A 27221-nucleotide genomic window follows, 5' to 3' on the forward strand; every position below is an offset into this window, starting at 1 on the left:
CTAAAATGAATAAGTCTGTCGCAATGAGCAGTGTAAAAATATTTTATTACAAATATGAAATAAGATAAACACTATCAAGAAATGTAAATAACTGCTAAGGATCTATGTTTTAACATTAATGATATACTTGTAACATAAACATGTGGATTCTTGAACCGACCAACATGCAAAATGTCGAATTATTGGATAATTTTACTTCACCTACGCTCCACACCAGATCGGATTACGATGTTTTATCGTATTTTAATACATTAAATGAAAGTATCGTCACTAAAGTGGATTATGATGATAATGGCTTGACTGAAAACACACAAAGTAATGGTTGGTTTGATTTTGAACTCGGAGGAGTCAATGTTTGGGCCATAATTGCGACTCTGTTGGTTGTCTGCACAGCAGGAGGCAATATTCTGGTTTGTTTGGCAATATACCTGGAAAGAAGGCTTCAAAACGTCACCAACTATTTTCTGATGTCATTGGCTATAACGGACTGCATGGTGGCAGTGCTGGTGATGCCCCTGGGAATATTATCACTGGTAAACGGTAAGTAGGTATGTGTGTATTTGTGTGTGTATGTGTATAGAGGCTGTTTTATGCTGTTCGATAAAACGTTTATGTATTTGTATTGTATTGTAGTGCGACATATAGGTTAAAAGAAAAAAAACGTGCTGGCGTTCTACAAAAATACCTCTAACGATAAAGGCCCGGCTACACATGCAGCGACTTGCATGCGAAACTGTCTGTGCAAAAATTGGCGCCAAAACTGTATGGCGTCCACCAGCCATTTGTGCGGTATTATATCGTTTTGCCGTCTTAGCGCACATGCTCGCTTATGCCAATTGGAATTTGCGCAAGTATAATTGAGCGTGTAGCCGAAACGTTAAAAAGGCAAATAATATTATTGTGGTTCAATACACGTGTTTTTGCAAGATCTATTTGGTAGAGGAAGGTTGCGACCTGGCGTACATATCTATCCACACGTGATAAAATAGTCGGTTTTATTTGAGAATAGGCATGCGAAGGATCTCAAGTACGAATTAGGGTAAATCGTCAAATTACTGGGCTGGGCACCGTTCAATAAATAAATTCTAGTCATATATAAATCGAGTTAATATTTAGTATAAGGTGTCAATTACTGATCATTTTATACTAAAAATTAATTCTGGTCACCTATAAATGGAATTCATTTTTAGTATAAGGTTGCCAGTTATTAACGATTTATCCAACTTTACTCTCTTTACAATTCATAAAATTAGCTTCATTAGTGTCAAAATTATATACTTAGCAGGTACAAATTCAAACGCTCTCAAAGGCAAAGGTCAATAAAGTCTTTAGCAGCAGATAAATTTACTCCATTAGCCTAACATCACAAGCCACCCAGCCAATTATCATTTCCCGGACAAAGTTAGTTTCGATAGTCGTTGAATATACAGATAGGACAGTCACCCATAATATAACCGTTGAGTGATACCCCGCACATCCGCGGGCCAACATTGACGTAGGTAGTCCAACCTGCACCTCTACCTCTAAAGGGTCATCTGATAAAAGATTTTGGCGATGTGGATTTTACTAATACTAATAGTTACAATTGGCCAACGAGGACGGGATGCGCACACTCGTAGCCATCGAGGAATTAACCGATATAGTGCTAAACTGGTAGTGATTCGTTACTAAATAAGGTGCCTATTAATACAAGTCCTTTTGGGATACTTGATATTAATGAGAAACACTACTTCTTGCCCGCGACTTCAACTGCGAAGATTGTTCATCACTATCCCGAGATAAAAAGTATAATATGTTTATCCAAGTTATAAAATATGATCTAGGTAAATGTAAGCCAAATCCGTCAAGCCATTATTGTATGATTGAGTAATAAACATCCAGACATCTTAACAGTCTTTCTTGTGTAAACATTTTTAGTTGGATAAATTTGTCATCATCATCATCATCATCATCGTCATCATCATCATGTCAGCCGAAAGACGTCCACTGCTGGACATAGGCCTCCCCCAAGGCTCTCCACTCAGACCGGTCTTGTGCTTTTCGGATCCACCGCGATGCCGCGATCTTAACCAGGTCGTCGCTCCATCTTGTTGGTGGCCTACCGACAGGCTATGCCATCAAATGAAGAAACTTTGCTTCAAAAAATGGTTTCCGAGCACTTACACAATTCGCACTTGTCGTGTCGCAAGCTGGCAAAAAAATTAAGCGCAACTAAATCCAACCGTTTCTAGCGTATTAAAACGTTTTGAACAACGCTTGACAACAGAAAAGAAACTTGGCAGTAGAAGAAATAGAGGGTGTCTATTTCTTAGCTAGTCCAAGTAAGAATAAAAAGGTTATAAAGTAATTTAAGAAGAATCCCAACCTATCGGTTCGTAAAGTCGCTAAAAAAGTATGGATGTCGGCTTCCTACGTTCAAAAAGTGAAAACTAGGGCTAGCACATTAAAGACTTTCAAGGTACAGGTAGCCCGAAATCGTAGGGAAAAACAGTAGGGAAAAATCTGTAGCATTTTGGCCCGACCTTCTCTTGTCACTATGCCAGAACAGCAATGGCATGGTATGAAAGCAATGATGTAGGTAGTAATACTTAGTGCCTAAAATTATGAACCCACCGAACCGAACTGTTCTGTCCGGGATCCTTTAGACTGCCATAATTTTATAAGTCATAATGTAATCTTTGTCATAATTATTGCTAGTCATAAAAAAACCGCTGAAACCGTACATTTTTCATATTTTTTTAAATGGTCATTCCGTAGAACTCTATAGGTTAGGTGAGGTTTGTTTTTTTAACAATTCTGAAAAATAAATGGTTTCAGTGAAAAAGTTATGTCAAACATTACATTATGGCTAACAATTTTCGTCCAGCCGATATGAACTGAACTTCGAACTGAGCTTCGGTCAATCGAGACATATTGGGCTCTCGTGAAGCGGCAGTTGAAAAATACCAAAAAGGAAGTGAATGACATCATTGACTTCAAGAAGCAGTGGCATTTGGCAGTATAATCTGTATCCCACACTACTGAACAAAAGCTGATGATGAGTGTGAAGAAGAAAGTCAGGATATTCAACAGAACCACATTGGAGATATAATTTTATTGTAAATAGTTAAGTTGCGTATTACAAAATATTATCATTAAAAAATAACTGAGTGTGTTACACTCGTTTTCATTTCTCTACGTATATTAAAATGTAACCACATTTTGTCGTGTAAATAGTCTCCTTCAAACACAGAAAAGGTAATAACCTAACCAATAAAAAAAACCGGCCAAGAGCGTATCGGACACGCCCAAGATAGGGTTCCGTAGCCATTTCGAAAAAAAACAAGTATTATTATGTGCGTTATAACACAATTAAAGCACTTATTACAGTCTTACAGCCTTATTCATAAAAAGTTAGAGCCTCCTTGAAGGCTCCTTGAAGGCCCGATGCTAAAAAACATGATTCATAAACGTCTGTTAGCGCTAATCAGTCGATCAAGGCTCTGCTAAAGTTAGAGGACCGTAGACCCTCCTTTATCTCCCAGCTAAGTCACAAAATGGCCGCCACAAGTATGAACAGCTGACTTTGACAAGAGCAAAAAACCATACCGAAGATATTTATAGTGGCTACGCAAAGATTAAAAAAAAAACAAGAAAATTTATTTTCAGGTATTTGTATTTAAAAATCCTCTAAATTAGCAACAATAAATATGAAAAAAAAATAGGATGATTAACATAATTATGGCTTTTTGCACAACATAAACATGCGAATCGGAAATGGCGGGAAAACAAACATCTCGCTTTTTATTTTTTTTCCTACTAATTTGCTGTCACTGCTGTCATTTTTTTTTTTAATTATCGATTAGGCCATTTTTTGTCTTTGATTTGTCACCTTGCCAACATAACGCGCCTAATCCGTCTATCAGCAGCTCAACAACTAGCAGACTGCTAGCAAGTGTTTATGAATCATACTTCTTGACAACCGTCTATTAAGCTTAATCAGTCTGCTAAGTAACAGACCGATCAAACCTCAATTAAGGTTTTTTTATGAATAAGGCTGTTAAAATCTATTACCAGAAAAAGAGCGTATCTTCACGGCACTTACGTCCATTTATTGAGAAGCGCAGTTTTTCGGCAATAACTCAAAAACGGTATATCCGATCATATTGAAACCAATTTTTGTTGAAAGTATTTATTAAGCGTTACCTTTCCATATTTTTTGACAAACGGTTAACACGATAGGGGGGGGGGGGGTGCACAAGTTTTGCTTATTTGGGAGCGATTATTTCCGGAAATCTTCATTAATAAAAAAAGTTTTTGAGAAACCTTACTATATTTTCAAAAGAGCTGTCGAACTACGTGCCACGCGTTGATGCGAGTGTTTTCAATTTCTTCTTTTACGTGTACGGAGTGCCTATAAATAGCGGCTTTGACAAGACATCTGTACTCCAAATTTAATTGATATACATCTTGTAGTTTTCGAGTAAAATGCCTGTGACGGACGGACGGACGGAAGACGGAACGACGGACGGACTGACGGACAGACGGACAGACAGACAGAGACAGACGGACGGACAGACAGACAGACAGACGGACGGACAGAAAGACAGACTAAACTATAAGGGTTCTGTTTTTGCCATTTTGGCTCCGGAACCCTAAAAAGTTGGAAAACCCCCGACTTTGTCACTTGAAAGTTCAATATCTCAAAAACGGCTGAACCGATTTTAATGAAACATATCTAAGAACCATCGTTAAGAGACCCTGATTTCATATTAAAAAAAACCGCATTCAAATCGGTCCACCCGTTTAAGAGCTACGGTGCCACAGACAGACACACATAGCGGTCAAACTTATAACACCCCCCTTTTTGCGTCGGGGGTTAATGAAATCGATATCATCATCATTAATTAAAGAGCTTAGCTCTTGTCGGTGGAGTAGGCGCCACTCTTTTCGGTTCTCTGCCAGCGTTTTCAGCTCCTGACACGATATGACATTGACTTTTTCCTTGGCTTGATCTATAAATGACCGTCTCGGCCTTCCCCTGCCTCGCCTGCCTTCTATACGCCCTTCCAAAATAGTTTTTATGTAACTGTCATGTCGTATCAGATGCCTCAGAAGATTCCCTGTCCTATTTGTAATCGTCCTCAACAGCCGCCTCTCCTCTTCCACCAACTCTAAAACCTCCTCATTAGTTCTCCTTTCAGTCCAGCTAATCCCCTCCATTCTCCGCCAGAACCACATCTCAAACGCACTCAATCTGTCTCGGTCCCGATGTCCAAGTCTCGCTCCCATATAATGCTATACTCCAGATGTAGGTCATAATAAATCTTTTCCGAATGTTCCTTGAGATTTTGCCTTTAAAAATGTGTTTTTTATAATTGAATGCTTTCTTAGCCATGGCTATTCTTGTTTTCACATTCGTGGTGCATCTGGAGTCACAGGTAATCACTCTGCCTAAATATCTAAAACTATTGACCTGCTCAATGGTAGAATTTCCTATATGTATTTGATCTATGACTTGGGTATGTTTTGATGTTATCATAGTTTTTGTCTTTTAATATTAATTTTAAGTCCAAATTGTCTGAACACGTTGTCCATTTCTGTTACAAGTTGTTCCAGTTGTGCGGAATTTTCTGCTAAAGCTGCGATGTCATCAGCAAACCGTATGAAATGGAAACTATCTCCATTAATTTTGATAACTCCCTTACCAGAATCTAATAACTTTCTAATGGCAGTTTCAATAAAAATGTTGAAAATTAAAGGCGAAAGTGGACATCCCTGGCGTACACCCTGTCTTATTAAAGCTCTTCCCTTTTCCTGTCCTACTTCTCTTATAGTTTCCAGTTCTTTATACAGTTCGTAGATAAGTTTCCTGTCTCTGTAGTCTATGCCTATTTCTTTTAAAATGCTCATCATCTTTACCCAGTCTATCTTATCAAAAGCCTTCTCTAAATCTATGAATGCGAAATGCGTGTCCAAATCGAAATCCATCCATCCATCTTTTATTAGGCGAAGGGCAAGAATAGCCTCTCTTGTACCTTTATGTTGCCTGAAACCGTATTGATCAGGCCCTAAATAGCTTTCTGCTATCGATCTTATTCTACCCTGCACAATCTTGAGTAGAATTTTTGACGCATGAGATATAAGGCTTAATGTTCTGTGCTCTTCGCACTTAAGTGTATTCAGCTTTTTAGGCAACGTTACTGTCTTACTTACTTTTAAATCTTTGGGTACTTCTCCTGTGCTATACATAAGTTTAATTATATCAAAAATCTCGTAGTTCAATGGATCACATTCTTTTTTCTTTATAAATTCAATGTAAATTTGGTCATCCCCCGCTGCTTTACCTACTTGAATACTACTTAAAGCTTTGTCAAATTCCTCTTTAGTGGTATCTGGGCCCAAATTATATTTATCTATTTCACTAACGAACCTAAAACGCCTGGAAGAATTAATGGTCCATTAAAAATCCATGTAGTTTACTTAAATGACTAGTTGAATGAAGTATACTACTTAAGTACACCAAACAAACTAAATATTGAGAGAAAACGCTTTTCTTCTTTCTTTTTCTTCATATTTTTGCGCGATATTTAAACGAACTTTATCTACTCACGCAAAAAGTAAAAGAAATGAACAGACAATAATAGTTTTTACTTAATTACAAAGTTAAGTTTTCCTGGCTTTCAAATTCCGGAAGTTTCGTACACCCTATAAAAGGGTTTTGGGCTCTGCAGAAAATCAGCGTTGCTGCACCCACTGTGGAGACCCTTTTTCGGTCACAATTGGTGTCACCACCATACGATGTAAATGATGCTTGTGTTAGTGATATATTATTGTTTTTTGTGTTTGGTGGTCGTACTGTTAAATTAAATCATTTTCTTTCTTTCTTTCATTCTAAACCCCCTTAAACCTAAATATCTACTGTTTTTTTAAATCAGTTTACGAGTATACTAATTTTCAGCCCTGTAACTTTAGAACTTTTTACAAAATCGCAGAGCTTCGTATATAATTCTTTGTTTTTAATGTATAAGACAAAACTTATGTTTCACGTTTCTTATATCATAAATGATAATGTCTCCATAACACACTTCCACTCCTTTTCACCACCATGTCCTTTCTAGGGTTAAGCAGCGGATTAAGCGTGAAGAAATCACATCTACGATTAGCTAGGCAGATAGATTGACAGCATTTACTTATAGTGTTAATTTAGATGAAAAGAAAAATTGCGTATTAGCACCATGTCTAAAACAATGGCTTGTATTTGGAGTAATCTCCATAATTATGTACGTACATGTGTGAAAACTACGCATGGGAACTGCGCAAAATGTGTGTTATGAAATTAAGAATGGTATACAAATGTAGGTAGGATTTGTTAATCAAGTATACTATCAGTAAACTTGATTCAGCCATATAATACACTAGCCTCTGTTACCCGCGACTCCGCCCGAGTAGAATTCGTTTATCCCTATCCCGCGGCAACTATGTGATTTCCCGGGATAAAAACTATCCTATGTCCTTCCCCATAACTCAAACTATCTGTGTACCGAATTTCATCTAAATCGGTTCAGCGGTTTTGATGTGATGGAGTAACAAACAATCAATGAAACAAACAAACAGACTTACAAAACTTTCGCATTTATAATATTATAGTGGGAAGTGGGATGAAGTGAATGAACTAAATAAAAACTTTAGTAAGAAACTATCACAGTGAAAACTTCTTAAATCGCAAGTCATCGACATGGCATCGCCATCTTGCCCATCCTAAACTATGGCACGCAGACCTAGTGCTTAACTGAAGCACAGACATTTAGACAATAGAACTGAGCGAGACGATTATGTCTTCCGAATCTGTTCGTTCGTTGGTACAAATTTGCCAAAAGAAGTTTGGAACACTAGAGCAGAGACAAACCAAAAAAAAAAGATGTGTACTACGTAAAGACGGATGGATGGAAACAGAAGGAAGTTTTTCCACCTTAGTTGGAAACAACTCTAAGCTTACATTTTTTTTATTCTGTATATTATTTTTATTTGTGCAGTGTTGTAAAAGGTACACTCTTTATTTAATTTACTGGAAAGTTTGTATACCAAGCTTCGTTTACGAATGAGAACTTAGCTCGTTTGGTCAATTGAATCTGACCTTAATTTGATTAGTTTAATCTTGTGAAGAGAACTTACTTACTAATGAACGCTGTAATTTTATTAAGTGACAGGCGAGCAATTGGTAACTTTGTGTAGGTTGTTCAATAGAGGTAGGTATAAAAATTGCTATAAAATACCACGTTGTGACACAATACACGTAACAAGGCAGTATTTCGACTTCATACTAGCGCCATATACACAGCCAAGCGTCATATACACGGCCGCTAACCAATCTTCGCAAGACAAAACTACGCAGTGCCACGCCGCGCGCCGCACAGTCCGGTCGCTATAGTTTAGACTTTTAGGTATTTAAAAGAATGTAATCAAACGGGAGCTGTCAAAAATTACAGATCCAGAGGTTGTGAACCTTTATGACGGGAATAAAAATCAAAAATGTACCAAGTACTAAATAGGTACGCTATTGGACTTCTTATAATGATTCCATTTTATGTAAAAGCATGAAATCTGAACGTTGTTGAATAATCAATAATATCACTGGTGAATAAAGTATTGCTAGTCTTTCATTAAAATTTTGTGTGGTATCTATATCCTATCTACTAATCCACCACCGCAATACCACCCAAGTCAATATAATCAACACTGTTCACTAAACTTGGTTTTGCCGCAGGTGGCGGTGGAGATAGAACACAATCGTGGGTTTTGTATTCTTTGAATACACTGTACACGGTAGGAATCGAGACAGCCATCTTTCTGCCGTTTTTTGGGTTATGTCAGTTTTGGATGGATATCTATCTTTTGGCCACGTTTCTTCGACATATTTAAATATGTTCACAAGCACATTCTTTTCCAATGATGTATAAGATGTCTTGTCTTAGTTCGCTTCTTATTCGGAGAAGGAAATGTAAGCAAGGAACTAGCCCGGCTAGTCCCCGGCTCGCCATCACCCATGTCTTGGTAAAATACACAACTCCGTAAGAAAATAAACAAATTAACAGAAAATAACAAACTTAACAAAGAATTTATTGTTCAAATGAAATTTTTAAAACGCCACAAATATCGCACTCGCATCAGATTACAACAAGCAATGGCGAATGTCAAACCGACAAAATTAAAAATCACATTAAATACGACACTTTGTATTTTAGTCGCATTACATTCTGATTAAATACAACCTTGCGTTTTAAACCTCTGCAAGATTGGGTATTTTTTAGTGACAATTTAGAAATTAAAAATTAAATATTCATTATAAAAATATTTTTGTATTCGTAAATGTGTACATATTCAGTAAAATTAAGCGTAATTACATGTTATTAGAATTGAACGAACTGAAGTAGGTTGCTCATTTATTTTAAAATAATAAATATTGAACAGGAACCAAACATTGTCTCAGAAGTAACCTCTTTAATGGTTTGTTTACATTCTTTTAAATACCTAAAAGTCTAAAGCATAGTCGAGTGCTGTGCCGCGCCGCCAGCTCTATTCGCCCCCGTTTCGATTCCATAACTCTAAGCGCTCGGTACTAAGTAATAACTAGGTACTATAATATTTTATTTAATAATGGCGGCGTCACGACAACGTGTATACTGCAGTATTTACGGTAAATTCAACGGTGATAAAACCAACATTGTCATTTTTTCAACTTGCTGCTGCAGGGCTACTACGAAACTCGAAACTTGAAGTTCGTGTCGTGCGGTCCCTGTGACACTTATACTATTTAATACGAGAGCGAGAGGGACGGTACGATACGAACTTCGAGTTTCAAGTTTCGTAGTAGCCCTGCAGATGCTGAAAGGTAAAATGAATACCTATTAGGTACCTTATTTATTATTAAAAAAATTTTTTTTATCGAAGCGTCGTCGGTGTCGGGGTACCGCTAAGGTTAATACTTAAAAAAAAATACAACATATACATATACTTTAGTTTCCTGTTAACTTAGCGGTCGTCCGACACCGACGACGCTTACATAGAAAAAAATATTACTGGGTACTTATACTAAATTAACTTAGGCTAATTTGGCGGGAAATCAGCATAGTCCCGCGGGATAGGGTTAGAGCAGGGGGGGAGCCGCCCCCCGCTTCAAATTGTATGTTCTACAATATATTATGCGCCGTTTACCTATGAAGCAGGATCCCTTGCGGGTGTTTGCCCTACACACTACATATACCTTGTGTTTCATGTAGGTGTCGTTGTGTAGTGCGTATGACAAAACAAACGCGAGACCTAAAAAAATCCGACTTGATATTTTTCTGTCCCAGGATACTTCCCTCTGCCGGCAGTTTACTGCTTGCTGTGGATTTGTCTCGACGTGCTTCTGTGCACAGCCTCCATTATGCATCTGTGTACAATCAGCGTGGACAGGTATTTCTTTTATAGCCTATTTATTTTTGAATTCAAGGAATTTCTGCAGCTGAGCGAAAGAAGTTATTTATGTTATGAAGTGCATTAGTAAAAATGCGAACATTGGAATGCTATATGCCTTTAAGTGCGATTTTGTTATGATCCTGAGTTAGCCGCTATTTTATCTGCAGCGCTTCAGTCAATAGCAAGGAATTGTATGGAACGTGCTTTGAGTTCTTTTCCAGGATAAAAATAACTCTGTTAACTGACTCATCCCTCCAGTAATAAGATAAAATAAATTAATTAACTACATTGTACACAGATGGTTATTTTTTATATTTTGGATTAGGACAATTTTATATATCTTTTCATGTTTTGAATAGAAGTGCCTTTTTTCGAAATTATCCAAATGAATCAGCAGCGTGTGTAATTATCTACACTATCACACTAATAATAATTATTATAAAGAGGCAAGATTTGTATTTTTATATGTTTGTAACGAGTTAACTCAAAAACTACTGGACCGATTTCAAAAGTTCTTTCACCATTATAATGCTACGCTATTCCCAAAACATATACACAGGCTATATTTATTACTACAAATATTTAAATAGGGATCCGTACTGAAACTTCAATGTTGCGCAGCGGAAACTATTGGTGATCGAAAATTGTACCCGTGCGAAGCCGGGGCGGGGCGCTAGTAAAAGATAAAAAAAAATCGAATGTTCAATAGATTTGACTGACAGTGTAGACGTAGAGTAAAGAATAAATATTATACACTAGTGTTATAATGTTGTATGATGTCTCTCGGGACATTTTGAGAACTTATGGGACAAGAAGAGGTTGTTATATCTGTGTTTTGTTTTATTTCAGATATCTTTCGCTCCGGTACCCCATGAAGTTCGGTCGGAATAAAACTAGGAAAAGGGTAACAGTAAAAATTGCCTTCGTTTGGATATCATCAACGGCTATGAGTGTTCCGCTAAGCCTTATGTATTCACAGGTATAAACAAACCATTTCTTTTAAAGTAAAAAAATTGCTCGAGTAAAAAAACAACTTTTACTAAATATGTACCAGCTTCTATTTCGCTGCAATGTGGTAATCAAATATGCTGATACCGTTCACATTTGAAAATAGCGCATTGTATTCTATTTAACCATGTACGGCTGTTATTCAGATCCTTCGATATTAATTTTTAATTTCATACGAACGAAAATAACTTCTAATTATCTATTTAAAAATTAAATATACTTAACTCGTTTTTACATAGATACCAACGCACGGCTTCTTGGATAGGATTTGGTTGTTCTTTTGCAGGACGTAGAATCGCTGTTAGTTGATGGTGTTTGCCAGATACCGGATCCGCTTTATAAGTCCATCGGGTCGATCGTCTCATTCTACATCCCGCTGGCGGTGATGATGGTGACGTACGCGCTGACAGTGCAGCTGCTGGCGCGCCAGCGCAAGGGGCTGGGCGCTGGCTGGGCCTCGGGCTGGCTCGGTGCTCCTCCAATCGGTAACTTTATCACACCAAGCTGTTGCGTTCAATTTACATTTCATCAGTTCATAAATAATAAAAACCACACATAGCGAAGCGAACAACATTTAATGCATTGATATATTTAATAACTGAAGGTCTGCTTACGAAAACAAAATGTAACATTTTTGGCGGATTTCAGGTATATCATAGTGTTGGTCTAAGAAGGAGCTACATGTAGTGCAAAAGATAATATCCAAAAATGACCCCATTTGTCCAATGGTTCCCTAATAAAAATATCGCGTTTTACAAAAACTATATAACTCTGTGCCTCCTGTGATCAGTGATGTAACTCGGCGTGTACCTACCCTTTTGTGTGTTTTTATTTATAATTAACAGAAAAAATTTTTTTTGGGTCTATCTCACGTACTTTTAGGTGCTATGGTTTCGGAGATAATTTTGTGAAAAGTGATACAACTAGCAGCATTTCGGCAAAAAAATCGTGCACATTGATATATATAAAGTTGTAACCCCTTTATGTAATTTCTCTAAAGGTTATTTTCGTGCTTTGTGGTATAAGTGAAATTGAATTTAGTTTCACGTTTTATTTTTCGGATTTTTTTTTCCGAAATATTGATATATCTACAGTTCTACTACTTTTGACCAACTTTTCTAAAACCAGACCAGGGTACAACTCAACATGTACTACTACCAATGCGAGACTAATTTGATACATTTTTTTTGTGATAAGTGATATATCTCGTCATGAATCACTTTTCACAAACACATTTTTAAGTGTAAAGGTATACAAATTGAATTATATCTAAAAGTCAAACTATTCCCGTGAATTATTTATGCAATAACAGTTGTGTCAAGTGATACAAGTGCGAGCATAAATAGTGTGGTGGGAGTGCGCGGGGGTGAGGTGACGCGGGATGGGGGGTGCGCGGGACCTGTTCGCCTCAGTGTGTCGCTGCAAACTGATATAAGTTACTTTACTTTTTGCAAACTAATATAAGTTAGGTAAATTTTATTTGTAACGAGGTACAAAGTAAAAAAAAAAACAATTTATCAGGTTTTTATGTTTTACTTTACTTTAAGCAATATTACGCTGAGTGAGTGAGTGAGTGTTTGTGTTTTACAAGTTCATGTATATCATATCAGTTTACACCAAGAGATATTATGGGTGCTTCAGGGGTGCACCATGATATAACTGAACTTGTATCATCTAACACATATTATTTACTCATATTAGACATTTCAATAGGTACAACTCACAGGTTTTTCGCGATTTTCTTCGAACTTACATTATTTACCGATAAGCACAAATGCACGTTTCTAGAATATATTTTTATGTATAAAAAAGTGCTTTGGTAAATGCTTGGCTCACAAACCAGAATTTTTTAAATCTTATTTTCGTTCTCCTGTAAAATACCGATTTTGCACTTGTATCACTTATTACAGGGGGCACATAACTAATTTACATTATTTTTAACAAAAGTAACTTGTAATCTATGAACTCACATACATTTTGTAAGGTTTATACTGAGATTAAAAGTAACAAAATATTGTAGAGCTTTGACTGCAATTCTAGAAATAAATCCTATTCTGTGTTGGGTTAATCAAAAGTTACCCAAATAGCGGTCTTTGAAATGTGTAGTAGTATATTTCTAAACTATTGACCACATCTTAAAATCATCTATAAAGTACTTATCTCTCATACTCGTAAATAGTATTAAAGAGACATTTAATTTAATTGGTTTTATGAAAAATCATATCTAATGTTGTTTTAGTAAACCTCTCTTCAAAAACAAATTGCATTGCAATAATTGACGCTTGTTCAGCCGACTAGAGTATTGGAAATTAACTTTATGGTAAAAAAAGATCATTTTTGTCAAAATATGTTTGTTTATAATAGTCAGGTCTCTGAACAAGCAACTTGCTGAAAAACACACTTTCTTTATCATTATTATTATAGCAAAGTCTTAGCTAATCAGATAAAAGCTTTTATTTGGTCCTGAGATCTGGACCTAAATGGTTCCCTTTGCTTTCGCTAAAAGGGTTTTCATGACATTTTGTTATTATTTTTTTATTCAAGGGCCTTCGATTTGTACAATAGCCCTGAAGGGATTTGACACCGTTTGATATTAATGTAATTTAACTAAAGATTATTATGTCTAAGTAGAAAAATCAATTAGGTATTCATTTATAATTTGGTATCAACTGTAAAACACGTCACAATGTAATAGAATTATGTTCAAAAATGTACGAGCAATAAAATAATAATAAAGAAAAAAAACAATTTGCATAAGGCTTGGGGCCACAATATGCGTTCCTCAAGCCTGTGTTTGTAACAAAAGGATGGATCAACTGGGACGATTTGGTCTTTCATGGTCTGTCGCTTGCCTCCGCGTCAGGGCCTTCGGCTTTAAGCAGTTGCCAAACGGGGTCACCCTGTTGCCGTGGAATCTCGGTAATTGTCTTTTTTTATTTAAATATTACGTAATTTATGTGTGTTAACTGTACCTAAATAATAAATGTTTCTGTATCACAAAATAAATTAAAATAATTTACTCCTTTTCTTAGCATTATGATACCGACTCATACGAGTACCAACAAATTAATAGATAAAATAACGCATGTAGACTAATCCAGTAGAACTTCTACTTTAAAGTAAGTAAGTAAGTACTTGCTGTAACTAAACATTTAAATTATATAGCATAACAACAGAATTGGAGCTACATGCGCGCTAGCGAAATTATTTACGCGACACCGTATTCACTAAAAACCGGTCATATACTCGTAGCATATGAAAATCGCAAATTAACTGCTATTCTGTTTTTTTATTAATGTGTTGTTAGGACCTGGGGGCTACAACGAAATTCGAAAATCAAAGTTCGTATCGTACCGCCCCTCATTCACGTATTAAATAATATTAACGTCAGCGGGACGGCAAGATACGAAGTTCGTATTTTACACTTCGTAGTAGACCCGGCACCAGCAGTGTGTATCCAAGTTTGCAGCTTCTAAAGCCCTGTGCTAACCTTGTATCCCGTCCTGACTGATTCATCATCGTCCAGCTGAACAACATATTCTTTAAAGATCAAAGATGTGCACTGAGAAGGGATCTTTGGAAATTCCCGCGGGATAGGGAATATAGGGATTTAAATATATTTGAATTCGCGGCCATCTTCGTAACTACATATATAATTAAATTATATCTGACTTCAAATGTTGTATTTTAAAAATTTGAAAATTGGACAAATCTTAAAATTTCACTGTTTTGTAAAATTATTATTGTTGCTGTTTTAGAAACTATAGTCTACTATAAAAAGTTTATTACTTAGCATGTTCTATGAAAAACGCATACTTTAATAGTGAAAAAAAATAGGCTACGAGATCGCCATAGAACTTTCGACGCTGCAAACTTGAATACCTATGTACTAGCTAGTGGAAACAACTATTACTTTCTTTAACCAGCAGTTAGATTACAATTATAGCTGCGTTTTCAACAATAATGTGCGAGGATGTGTTGCGAGAAATGTGTTTTTCACTAACCAAGAAAAACACTTCATTTACCTCGCCTCGCTGCGAGCCGAGGTAAATGAAGCGTTTAGCGGTTTTCAGTGACTGGCCTATTATATTTCGTTATTAAAAAAGTACGTACCTAAACACTTTTTCAAGCCACGTATTTATCTAAAAACAGAGCGGCGATGCACCTGGCGAAGACTGCTCGGGAACAGAAACACCCCGCAGCACTCCGCTGCCTCCACCGAGACTGAACTGCCTCCGATTGACACCAGGGACCTCTGGCTGCAGGATTCAAGGTTTTTTTCACATTTCTGTTTCCTAGTTGCTTTAACACACACTGTTCGTATAGACGTAGATTGGTTTTCGTCAGGTCATTCCAGGTAGAAAATATTAATGCCACCTGGAGGAAAAGTATAAGTACCTACTTGAAGATGGGAAAATTTATGCAAAGGAAACGTTCTTTTATTTTTAACTATTATTTTTAAACTGCATATTTTTTAAAAGAAACGCTTTTTGTTATTTTATGTTAAGTACGTATAATACCTAAAATTGGACAACCTTCCACTACAACACAACAACACTACAATACGAGTACAACTGACCTGCAACTGAAATATCGACGCTTCATACATCGAACACAATGTACAAAATGTCGATTTCTGAAATACCAAAATATTTAATATTTCTTTTCAAATACCCTGAAATACAAATCCCGAAAGTTTAAATGTCGACTCAGTAAATATAACATGTATTTCCTTTATTTATTCATTCTTCATTCATTTATGGTTCAGAAAAAATAGTTTTGACGATGAGCGGAGCGAGGAGGAGTGTTAGGTTAAATTGCGAGCACAACGCACGAGCCGAGCCAGCGAAGCGAGTGTGCCACTGTAGCGGCTGGCGAAACGCTAGGGCTTAATTAAGTTTGGATCTACGCAAATTGTTCAATCTGATGTAGATGTAGTATCGTCAAGTGACGAGCAAAAGTCACTAACTGCAAAAAAATGATTAGTGAAACATTAACCATACAATGCTAAGCATTAGTTTGATTATACCTCATGACTTTAAGTGGTAATTAGTGACTTTTGCTTGTCATCAGATGGCATGATGTATATTTAAATGATGACGGGATTATGATCTTCGCGTTTTGAGACTTTCGGTCAAATTTGGCGTTTTGAACTTCGGTACTATGATATGCAGCACCCTTACGGTTAGTTTAAATAAAAATAAAGTTTAAATTTAATTTTTCCCTTTTATTTATCATGTTTGTTAGAGAGATTACATCCTTACTAGCCGTTACCCGCGACTCGGTCCGCGTAGAATTTGTTTCTATCCCGCGGGAACTATGCAATTTTCCGAGATAAAAAATATCTTATGTCCTTCTCCAGGACTTAAACTATCTGTATACCTACCAAATTTCATTTAAGTATATCGGTCCAATGGTTTAGACGTGATTAAGTAACAAACAAACAGACTTCCAAACTTTCGCATTTGTTATATTAGTGGGATGATTAACCATAACCTTATTAACCCTTTAATGTCATAAAAGCATATTAAGCCTTTAATTTAATATTACTTTAATTTACCACGAGCTTTGCGGTGAAGGAAAACATCGTGAGGAAACCTGCACAAACCTGCGAAGCAATTCAATGGTGCGTGTGAAGTTCCCAATCCGCCCTGGGCCCGCGTGGGAACTACGGCCCAAGCCCTCTTGTTCTGAGAGGAGGCCTGTGCCCAGCAGTGGGACGTATATAGGCTGGGATGATGGATGATGAATTTAATATTTGTATGTTAGACGTTTTAATTTTCGGATGTGTTCAAAAATGTTTAAATGCAATTTGGTTTGTTAATTTTAAAAATAATTGCATTTTCTTTTCAGTAAATTTTCCTAATTTCAGCATTTATACTAACTACTTACTACCAAGTGGCGTTAAAAAAACCTTACTGTATATTATAGGGTGAGGCGTGAATATTGCTACATAATTAAATTGAAAGGCTATACCCGTGTAAGGGAACAAAGGATGCCCCTGACGTTATAAGCCAATGAATATATTCTATGTATTGGTAATAATGCTAGTTATTAATCTGCCAAGATTTATCTCTTAATTATTGAAAGTTTCCTTGCAATGTCTTACTTGAAAGTTTTTTTTACTTTTCTAAATATCTTGAAAACTACTGGTCCGTTTCTTTTGTGATTAACGTATGTTGTTAATGGCATGAAGAAGAATAAATTTGCAAAACACAAGACGACTCTAGGTCAACATTAACTTGGTCATTTTTTGATGTCAAATATTTCAAACTTTTTTTTTTAAACTTGTGAGTCAGCAACACCCACCATTTTTTTTACACTGATGTGACATCTCTTTTCGTACAAATATATATTGGTCTGAAATCAATCGGCTTGGAGCAACATGGTGATTTTTTTAATTTTGAGTATACCGGCCTAGTACATCACCGAGGTATACACGTACTTCGTATGAGTATTATTGATATTTTATAGAAATCTTCATTATTCTACAGATTATTTAATCAGTGGTACCTATGGTCCGTTATGGAGTACATTATACGGATTGATGATTAGGCACCTAAAGTTTATTAATATAGCATAGATGTCGCTGCTTAAGTGACTAAATAAGAAACAAACAGGCTGAGATATGTGGTGCATTCGTGTCTGTACCGTTGTCCAGCGGTGGTGTAGCGGTATAGCACGCGGCACGGAATGCCGAGGACCTGGGTTCGATTCCCAGCGCTGGTCTTATTTTTCTAGTTTTTCTGTGCATCTATATTTCAGTTTGTATGGGATGACAGTAAAAGTAACAAAAATTTGTAGTTGACATAAAAAAAACAATCTTAATTTGATTGCTCGGTAACGATATATTTTGTCCGGGTGAGCGGTAAGTTCCAATGGAGTGCTGAAAGTTTCTCGATGAGCGCTACAGCATAGATGTCGCTAGTGTCGCTGCTTAAGTGACTACATAAGAAACCAACAGACTGAGATATGTGGTGCATAGGAGAAATTCGTGTCTGTACCGTTGTCCAGCGGTGGTGTAGCGGTAAAGCACGCGGCACGGAATGCCAGCGATGTTCTTATTTTTCTGGTTTTTCTGTGCATATTTATTTCAGTTTGTATTTTCGATATGGGTTTTGCGGGATGACCATAAAAGTAATACAAATTTGGAATTGAAATACAAAAAGATTCCAAAAACCAATCTTAATTTTAATTTCTTCACTAATGCGATTCATATTGAAAAATATTGAGTTCCCGCGTAAAATGGTATAACCAAAGGCAATGTAGTCAAGGATAAAAAAAAATGGTTTTTTATGGTGCAATATTCACGCCTCATCCTGTAGTTAGGTACTCTTAGAAGTTAGAACTCGACACTTCACACGAGTAGTTGTAAATTATGCTGACCGTGCCCTATTATTTATTTCTTTAAGCAATGTAAAAATGCAGCATAGCGTGCAATCTAAGGCGAAGGTGGAATGGCGAATGGTAGTAGCAAGTGTAAACGTGAGCAAGCTAATGTTATTTCATTTCACAAATCTGTGGTGTGAAAAATAAAGAACTAAATCTTACTGTGCGTGCGTGTGTGTATATTTATTACTCCTTCACTCAAACGACTGAACGGTTTTAGATGAAATTCGGTATCTAGATAGCTGAACGTCTAGAATAACACAGAGGCTGCTTTTTATTTCGATATTCCCACAGAATCTGGATAAAATCACGAAATTTAAATCCCCGGCTTGGAGTCGTAAAATTTGGTAAGGCTATTTTTGAAAAATCATGACATATCAATTCAACTACTACACCCTAATGGTTTATACGTGCAAAGCGTCGGGAAAAGGCTACTCACTAAAATCAAAACTAAAACGGTGCAAATTACGGTCTCTTCTGGCGCGTTGCAATGCCTCCGTTACAACTCCGCATAACTTTTACGGAGGTGGACGTGCAATTTCTTGCGGAAGCTTCGCAGTTGCGGTGGCGAATGCGAAGTTCCATAGCGACCTTCCTTACATGAAATTGCAAGCAAAAGGATGATTTTATTCATTTTCATGGGGATGACTACTTGGTCCTTCATAATTTAGGTTTTGACTGGCAGAGATCATGCTAGCAAGTAGCATGCGTATATATAGTGTTTGCTTTAAGCATGCTCATCCTGAAGCATGCTTATTATTGCTGGCAAGTGTAGACGGTTCATGACAAAACATAAAAAGCGACTAGAGATCAAGCTATAAAATTAAAATGTAATTAATTTTTTTTTTGTAGTTTTAAGCGTAGGGCTTTTGTTTCTCAAGCTACTAGACGAAACCTACCTTTAGTTTTAAATGAATTTTTAGTTTCACTTAATGTTATTTTAATCAAACAACGCCCCGCGTTTTAACACGAAATATATGTAACTTCAGAATATGTTTGATATTATAAATTAAATGTAAATTGGTAATGAATAAAACCATTAACTACCTAGAACTAGCATTTACTCATTCGCAGACTTTGACCTTGTGATTGTCAGGACTGTAAAAATTAACCCTTCTAACGTCTGATCCCTGAGGGGCTACTACGAAACTCGCAAATCGAAGTTCGTATCGCGCCGTCCCTTTCACTCGCGTATTAAATGACATAAGCGTCAGCGGGACGGCAACATACGAAGTTCGAGTTTTGCACTTCGTGGTATAATAGGGCCTGGAACTGGATAGCCAGTTAAGTATTTATTTTGGATGGATACAGGGTAGTGACCGATTTCTAATTGTAATTGAAATTACAGTATACCGAGGCAGAGCCCTCAAAAATGTCATTAAAGAACAAATATGTTGCTGCCACCGGTTATTACATTGAAAGTGACTTTTTCATAATGACATTCTTCTGTTCTATGTAGTAGTTGCAAGCTAATTCGAGATCGTCAAATTGTCATTTTAATACCTACTTGATTCTTGATTGATAGCAAATACTAAGAACGACCTTTATTATTGCGGCGTGAATACGCCTTTGCCCTACAGTGGGTGGATGTGGGTTGATTCGATGATTAATTACGGCGAGCAGCAACTCCCACATTTGAGTGAAGTCGGCAACTAAATGACAAAGACAAATATGACCTCATTACATTTGTTTGTATGGATACATATTTTATTTTATTTCCTAGAAGGTATTCAGAAGATATAATTCAGGAACAAAAATAAAGTTTTGACAACTTGAATGAGATATTTACTGAAAGATTTTCTTCGCGACATTTGACTGTCCGCCAAAAAAAGAAGATGTTCTTGACTCTCTATTATGGCTTACATTGCATGTCGCACATGGTTTGAAGTTTCCTGTGTGAGCTTATCATTGTTGCAGCATTTTCTGGCATGTATTTCTGCAGGTTAGTATGTATTTACCACTATTCTGTTGGATTGTGGATTTTCCGGCAATGATTATTTTCCACCTCGTACATTTCTGTGCAAAACCCATGTCTGGTCACCCTTGTTGAAAAGTAAAATAAAGCTTCTTTTTATTGAGTTAGCTAATTATTGCTTGCAACTCCCACGTTTACGTTTTAGTAGTTTTTTTTTTATATTAAAGGTTATACATTTACGTTACGTTACTTTATGACATTGTCTATTTACAAAGAATTAAGGCGAAGCAATTATAATACCTACGCACTGTGGTCCGGAAAGGAGAAAAATGTATGGAGGAAGTGACAAAATTCGATTTCTCTGAAAGTATCCAATCCAATTGTTATTTTTTTTATTGTCAATTATTTATTTAAAAATTGAATTAAAACTAATATAAAATTTATAAAAAACATTCGAAATTTAGGTTAAAAAAAGATATTCATATTTGTAAAATGTGTAGGTATTTTTTGTCATAACTTAATTTAAACAATATAACTAAACTTTTTGCTTCTAAATAAATTATCTACTTAACTCTAAATCTACAATGTAGAACCTACTTTACAAACGATTATTTTAATTACAAAATAATATTATAATGTTCTTCTGTGTTTACAAAAAAAGATACCAAGTATTTACTTACATTAACTAAAGGATAGCCAGTAGGTATCTGTAGTGATAGGTTTAAAATTTCTCCGCGATCTACACCAGAGACTGCACTGGAGGGTGTGCTCGAAGATAGGCGCTATAGTCGTAGTTTGGAGGCTCAACCACAAAAACTTATTCGTTTCTTGCCTAATGAAGTCGCGAAAGTGGTTATGAGCATGAAACGTGTCAAATCACCAGGCCATGATGATCTGTCTTGAGTACATTCTCTTTGCAGGTGACAGCATATACAGGAAGCTTTGTACTCTTCTAAATCTATATATGCGATACTCCTATCGCCCGCCAGACATGATTCGTACCGTTGTCGTTTCGATTGTAAAAAACAAGACAGGATACCTGTCATCGTCGGCTAATTACCTATCGACCAATCTCCTTAGGAACTGTAAAAGGTAAGATATTTGAACGGCTGTTGCAGCCCGTACTGAGCTATTATAATTGTTCCAATCGTTTATTTAACTTTTGACAGCTCGAGTACTAATTAAAATAGTGATGCCCTGATGAGTTACTGATTCCATTTCTTTTAACAATCGATTTTATTCATGAAGAAGTTTTAATCGATTTAACACATTCATATTTTATTTTTGCTCAACATTTTGCATTGTTTTATAAACATTCACAGGTGTTTAAGTTACTTTATCTTACATATTAAAATAAACCATTTATGTTAAGTTAATATGTTTATCACTTCCGACGGTAATTTAGTACTTAATTTTGTCAATTATGAAACGGCAAAACTGGACGCGGCAGCGACGCCAGTTAGCGACGCCAGTTTGTTGTCACTCACAACGAGACGCCCGTGGTAGGTATAAAAATATTATTACAGTGCCTATTTTAGTTGTTTTAAGTTTTTAATCCCAAAAGGCATATTAATGTATTTAATATTTTTTCATTTGTATAAAATCGATTTACTTCAAAACGGTTTTTATAGTCTATGGTCATTCATTACGAATGGGAAATCACTAAGTGGGCGGTACCCCTCCATGAAGTACGGTATTCTCTGTAGTACATTGTACCGAAAATTATTGTAAAACTTCACGTGCGTGATCTGTCAAAAGTTAAATAAACGATTGGAACGACTATAACATACTCGTAGATGATGCGCAGTTTGGTTTCCGTCACAGTCTTTCGACAGACTCTGCTACGTAAGTAATGGCACATGGCATCTGTCTACATATGTTTTCTCAACCTGACTTTGTGAGTTATGAAATTCTGTGGGGCAAAATGCGAGGCTCTGGTGTATGCCCGAGGATCTGGTACGAGTTTTCAAGCACTGATACGGAACCAAACTAACTGTGTGAAATGGGGCAACACGACTTCTAATCCATACTTCCATACTTAATATTATAAATGCGAAAGTGTGTTTGTATGTTTATGTGTTTGTCCGTCTTTTACGCATCAAAGAAGCGGACGTCCGCAAACAGCAGTAACTGCAGAAAATGTTCGAACTACGGAAATGTTGGTACGGGAAGACCCATGAATTACATACAAAGACATCGAGAAGATCCTGGGCATTACTTAGGAGAGCGTGAACTACATCCTACACCAACATCTTAGAGTCGGGAAACTTTGTTGTCGTTGGATCCCGCGTTTGCTAAACACGTTTGCGTAAGCAAAAACACGCGTGTAGATTGGTGCCGTGAAATGCGTCAACGTTTTGAAAACGGGGCATCAAGACGTGTTTCGGAAATTATTATTGGTGACGAAACATGAATCGATGAGTATGACCCCGAAAGTAAGAAGTAATCATCGGTTTGAGTCTACTCAGAGGGAGAGTTGACGACAAAAACGCAAAGACCTCGTAACGCTGGTAAAAAATTGTGTCTTGTTTTTTTTCTCGGAGCGGACATTTATCGACATCTATGCTGGAAAATTGTAGATCAGTTAGTTCGTAATCGTTATATAACAGTAGCATTGCCGAAAATTATCCCAGCTGTGCAATAGCGTAGACCAAACGCCGAGCTTCGAGGAATCATGCTACGAAGTGGTTACTTTTGACCTGTCAGATCAAGAGTGGCATAAGTGTTACCAATGTTGGTTTAGACGAATGGAAGTTTGTATATGTAGAGCATCGTGGAGAGTATTTTGAAAAAAAAAAATATATATAAATTAGTTATATGTTTAATACTTTTTCTTTATCTCAAAACTTATTTAGTGACGCACGCACCTACTGGCTTTCCGCCCACCAAAACGAGAACCGAAAGTAGATAGGATGATGGCAATCAACATTATTATTGGTGTACAACCTTATTTTTTATTTCTTATTATTATTTTGTGTGTTTATTTTTATTTTTGATTTCAATTAATTATATAATATGGGTACTATGTACTGAATGCCTGAAAATAAAACTTTATTATTATTGTTTTTCTGAGAGGAGGCCTGTGCCCAGCAGTGGGGCGTATATAGGCTGGGATGATGATGATGATGATGATTATTGTTTTAAATGACAATAAATTGACCATGTGTTTCAACGACTTTTGTCCTGCGTTCGGACCACAGTGCTACGGCTTGTTTAAGATACGAATAGTGTGGTTATGTTTTGTGTGACCGTCTCTGTTTAGTCCTCATAATGTATACATGTTGTGTTGCACAGCGAGCCTGCCCCGTCAGCAATGACTGCACTGCATCAGTTTGGGGCAGAGATGTTACGCCTCTCCCGCGGCTTGGAAGCTTCCGCTGCGTCTAAACCACAAAATAGAGGGTATATACCAATTGGCTTTTATTTGTTGAACAACAATTTCAAAATTCTATAAATTGTGTAGGTACCTAGTCGGATTCTATAATATAAAAAAAAACCATTTATTTCCAGTGATACCTAAGATAACACTCGTTAATGGCTGACGTAATTGCATGTGTTGTAATTCAGTAAAACTATGTGTAATAAACCTTGCAAAAGGTCGGGTGATCGGCTTAACTAGAGAATTTATTGTACTTACTACTAAGTGCTTCATAGATTTTAATATTCTCTAGTGAAAAGTAGCCGAATTAATTAGTACTCAGTATACGAATGACGTAAATTATAGTCGAATCAAGCAATTGGTTCAAATGTAAAATGGTCGATAGATAAGTCTTTAATCTGATAGTTTTTCTACAGGGCTACGACATCAGACCGTGCCACCGCTAACACATCGGGATCCGTAAGTGTTTCCTCCGGGTCTCCATCATCCATGCATCTTGAAAGGCGTCGACCATCTTCTACTGGAGAAGCGAGTGCAACGCCACATCGACCACGAAGTGCATCCGATGATGAAGGCAATGAAGGTCTTCTTATTCCTCATACAATGACTACGAAATCACGTAGCTCAGATGATGGTCTTCTTTTGCCACCTCCTTGTACTTGTCCATACTTTGGCAATGAGTCCACTCCACCACGGCGTACTACAGATATAATTATTGTACCCGGGGGAGACATTAATGAATGCAATGGGTTTCCTCGTCATAGTCACCCCAGACTTGATGAGCCTTCCGCTCCATACTCTAGGCGGTCTAGTCGTGCCACTGCTTCCATTGTTACTTGGGAAGAATCCAGGAGGTGTGGAAGACGAGGTTCAAGTTTTGGTGGAACTAGGACGACATTGGCTACACCAATTCGGCATATGCGATCTCGAAGGTCAGTTAACTCAAGACCACAACCAGCTAACCCAAATCCATACCGTCACGCAAACCCAAGAACACACCACTCAAGAAATTCCAGCGTCATCTCCCGAAATTCTTCCCGACACGGCAGAATACTACGCTTGGAGCAGAAAGCTACTAAAGTTCTTGGGGTAGTATTTTTTACTTTTGTTATTCTTTGGGCTCCATTTTTCGTCTTAAATATGTTACCTGCTATTTGTCCCCTTTGCGAGAAGAATGTACCGCACTGGGTCTTTGATTTTGTGATGTGGTTGGGATATTCCAGTTCAATGGTAAATCCAATTTTCTATACAATTTTTAATAAAGTATTTCGTCAAGCTTTTAAGAAGGTGCTCTTATGCCAGTATTGCCAGGGACCCAGATAGCCCGCACCTTGGGAGCGCGTGCGGCCCACCTCAGACCCGGGCATGGGTGCGCTCTCGGTTAACCGAAATATAAGATCCCAATTTGTATAGTTTAGTTAAACAAACAATTATTCGAAAAGCTTATTTAAGCATGGTATGGTATTATATTGTACATTAGTCACCATTTGATTTCAATTTGGAATTTACCGTTTACGCGGTGCAATTTGCGAATAATACATTTGTTACTTAATACCTACACTACATATGTTAACGTTAACCTAATTGAGATGATCTAAGCGGTTGTCCTCTTGTCATCAAGATCTGGGGGCTACTACGAGATTCGAAAATCGAAGTTCGTGTCGTCCGTCACCCTCACTCGTATTATTTAATAAAAGCGTCAACGGGATGGCAGGATTATAAAATTCGAATTTTGCACTTCGTAGTATAGGGCCTGTATTGATAATTACTTTAAAAACTTGACTTCATAATTAAAGTAAAGCAAAAAGCGCTAGCCCTGTGCGTGACCATAACTTAAACATAAAAATTTACTTATTCAATACTGACTCTACGAAGAATTCATTTATTGCTACTCTTACAACGAAGGAACTATGCAGTTTTCCGCGATTAAAAAACTATCTTATATCCTTCCCAGAGAATTATCTCCATACCATACCAAATTTTATTTAAATCGGTTAAGCAGATTAAACGTGACGAGGTAACAGACAGACGTTATCAGCGTTACTTCCACCCACAGCGTTACCACCACTTCCACATTTATAACATTTTGTAATGAATTAATGATCGACTGACGCGAGGCTAGAACGTCTTTCATAACTAAGCATGGCGCATTTCCAAAGAAGTTGCTGAACCAATACAAAGATAAATCTTTTAAGGTTTCGTACCTACTAAAAGACCGTTATTTTATTACTACGGCTATGGCACTGTTTCGCCTATCTTTCAGATCTTATAATTAAATTATTAAAATCAAAGATTTAGAATACACTACCGTTACGTTAGATCTCATTGAAATTTCATAAAAGACCAAAAAATTTGCTGCTAGAAACTGTTTGCGCGTGTCTAAGAAATGTGAGCTTTATTTCTTTCATTCTCGGGTGTCATTAGATCTTTAATAAGTTTAAGTCCTTATACCTAGTGCCATCCACAAAAACGCGTGATTTTGTCAAAATTAGCCATTAATAACATTGTAATAAGAACCACGGCACGCGTCATCGTGAATGACTCTACCTATAGAGCCTAAGAACTCCAAAAGAGCTAAGGTACCACTGGTAAAGACACTATTTACAGGGTAATAGTTTGTAAGGAAAACGGTCTCGTCAATCTGTCCCACCCCAGCGCTGGCTTTTACGGCAGTATATTCTAAATCTATAGATACAATTTATACCAAATATGTGTACGAAAAGTCTTAAGGGAGTTTCTATGACAGATACGCCCATATTCGAAACGATTAGTCGTAACGATTGGTAGTAACGATCGATCATTTACCTTTTTGAAACTGAAGGAAAAAGACGTGTTCAAATAATTCAATACGTGCCATTCCCATAAAATGGAAAATCAACTTCTTCTCCTTACCTATGCGGCGGTAACTTCAATTCGGCTATAAAAGAAAAAAAGAAAGCTTAAAAATGTGGGTTAAGAAATGTCTAATAAAGCGAAAACAGTATTCGCATGTAAATATTTTAAAGAAATTGAGGTTCCATCCAGAAGTATGGCACAATTATATGAGAATGACGGAACCCACGTACCTAAAATTAGTTGACTACGGAACCC

At 36.8% G+C, this 27221-nt stretch overlaps 1 protein-coding gene across 1 annotated transcript; it reads left to right on the forward strand.

The window, feature by feature from the left end:
- 5-HT2B (5-hydroxytryptamine receptor 2B) lies at nt 1–27221 on the forward strand. Its single transcript, XM_074091988.1, has 7 exons — nt 1–540; nt 10335–10437; nt 11290–11419; nt 11735–11933; nt 15601–15721; nt 24047–24154; nt 24548–27221. Exons 1-7 carry the CDS (start codon nt 141–143, stop codon nt 25452–25454), a joined length of 1968 nt encoding a protein of 655 aa, XP_073948089.1. The 5' UTR covers nt 1–140; the 3' UTR covers nt 25455–27221.

This window comes from Choristoneura fumiferana, chromosome Z (genome assembly GCF_025370935.1).
Source record: "Choristoneura fumiferana chromosome Z, NRCan_CFum_1, whole genome shotgun sequence".
Taxonomy (NCBI): Eukaryota; Metazoa; Arthropoda; class Insecta; order Lepidoptera; family Tortricidae; genus Choristoneura; species Choristoneura fumiferana.

What these genes read in the sequence shown, in the direction of transcription:
- 5-HT2B (XM_074091988.1), top strand. Translation starts at nt 141, where the DNA reads ATGTGGATTCTTGAACCGACCAACATGCAAAATGTCGAATTATTGGAT. An exon ending in TGTACAATCAGCGTGGACAG is followed by an intron (nt 10,438 to 11,289) that starts GTATTTCTTTTA and finishes GTTTTATTTCAG; the next exon opens with ATATCTTTCGCTCCGGTACC. An exon ending in CTCTGGCTGCAGGATTCAAG is followed by an intron (nt 15,722 to 24,046) that starts GTTTTTTTCACA and finishes TGTGTTGCACAG; the next exon opens with CGAGCCTGCCCCGTCAGCAA.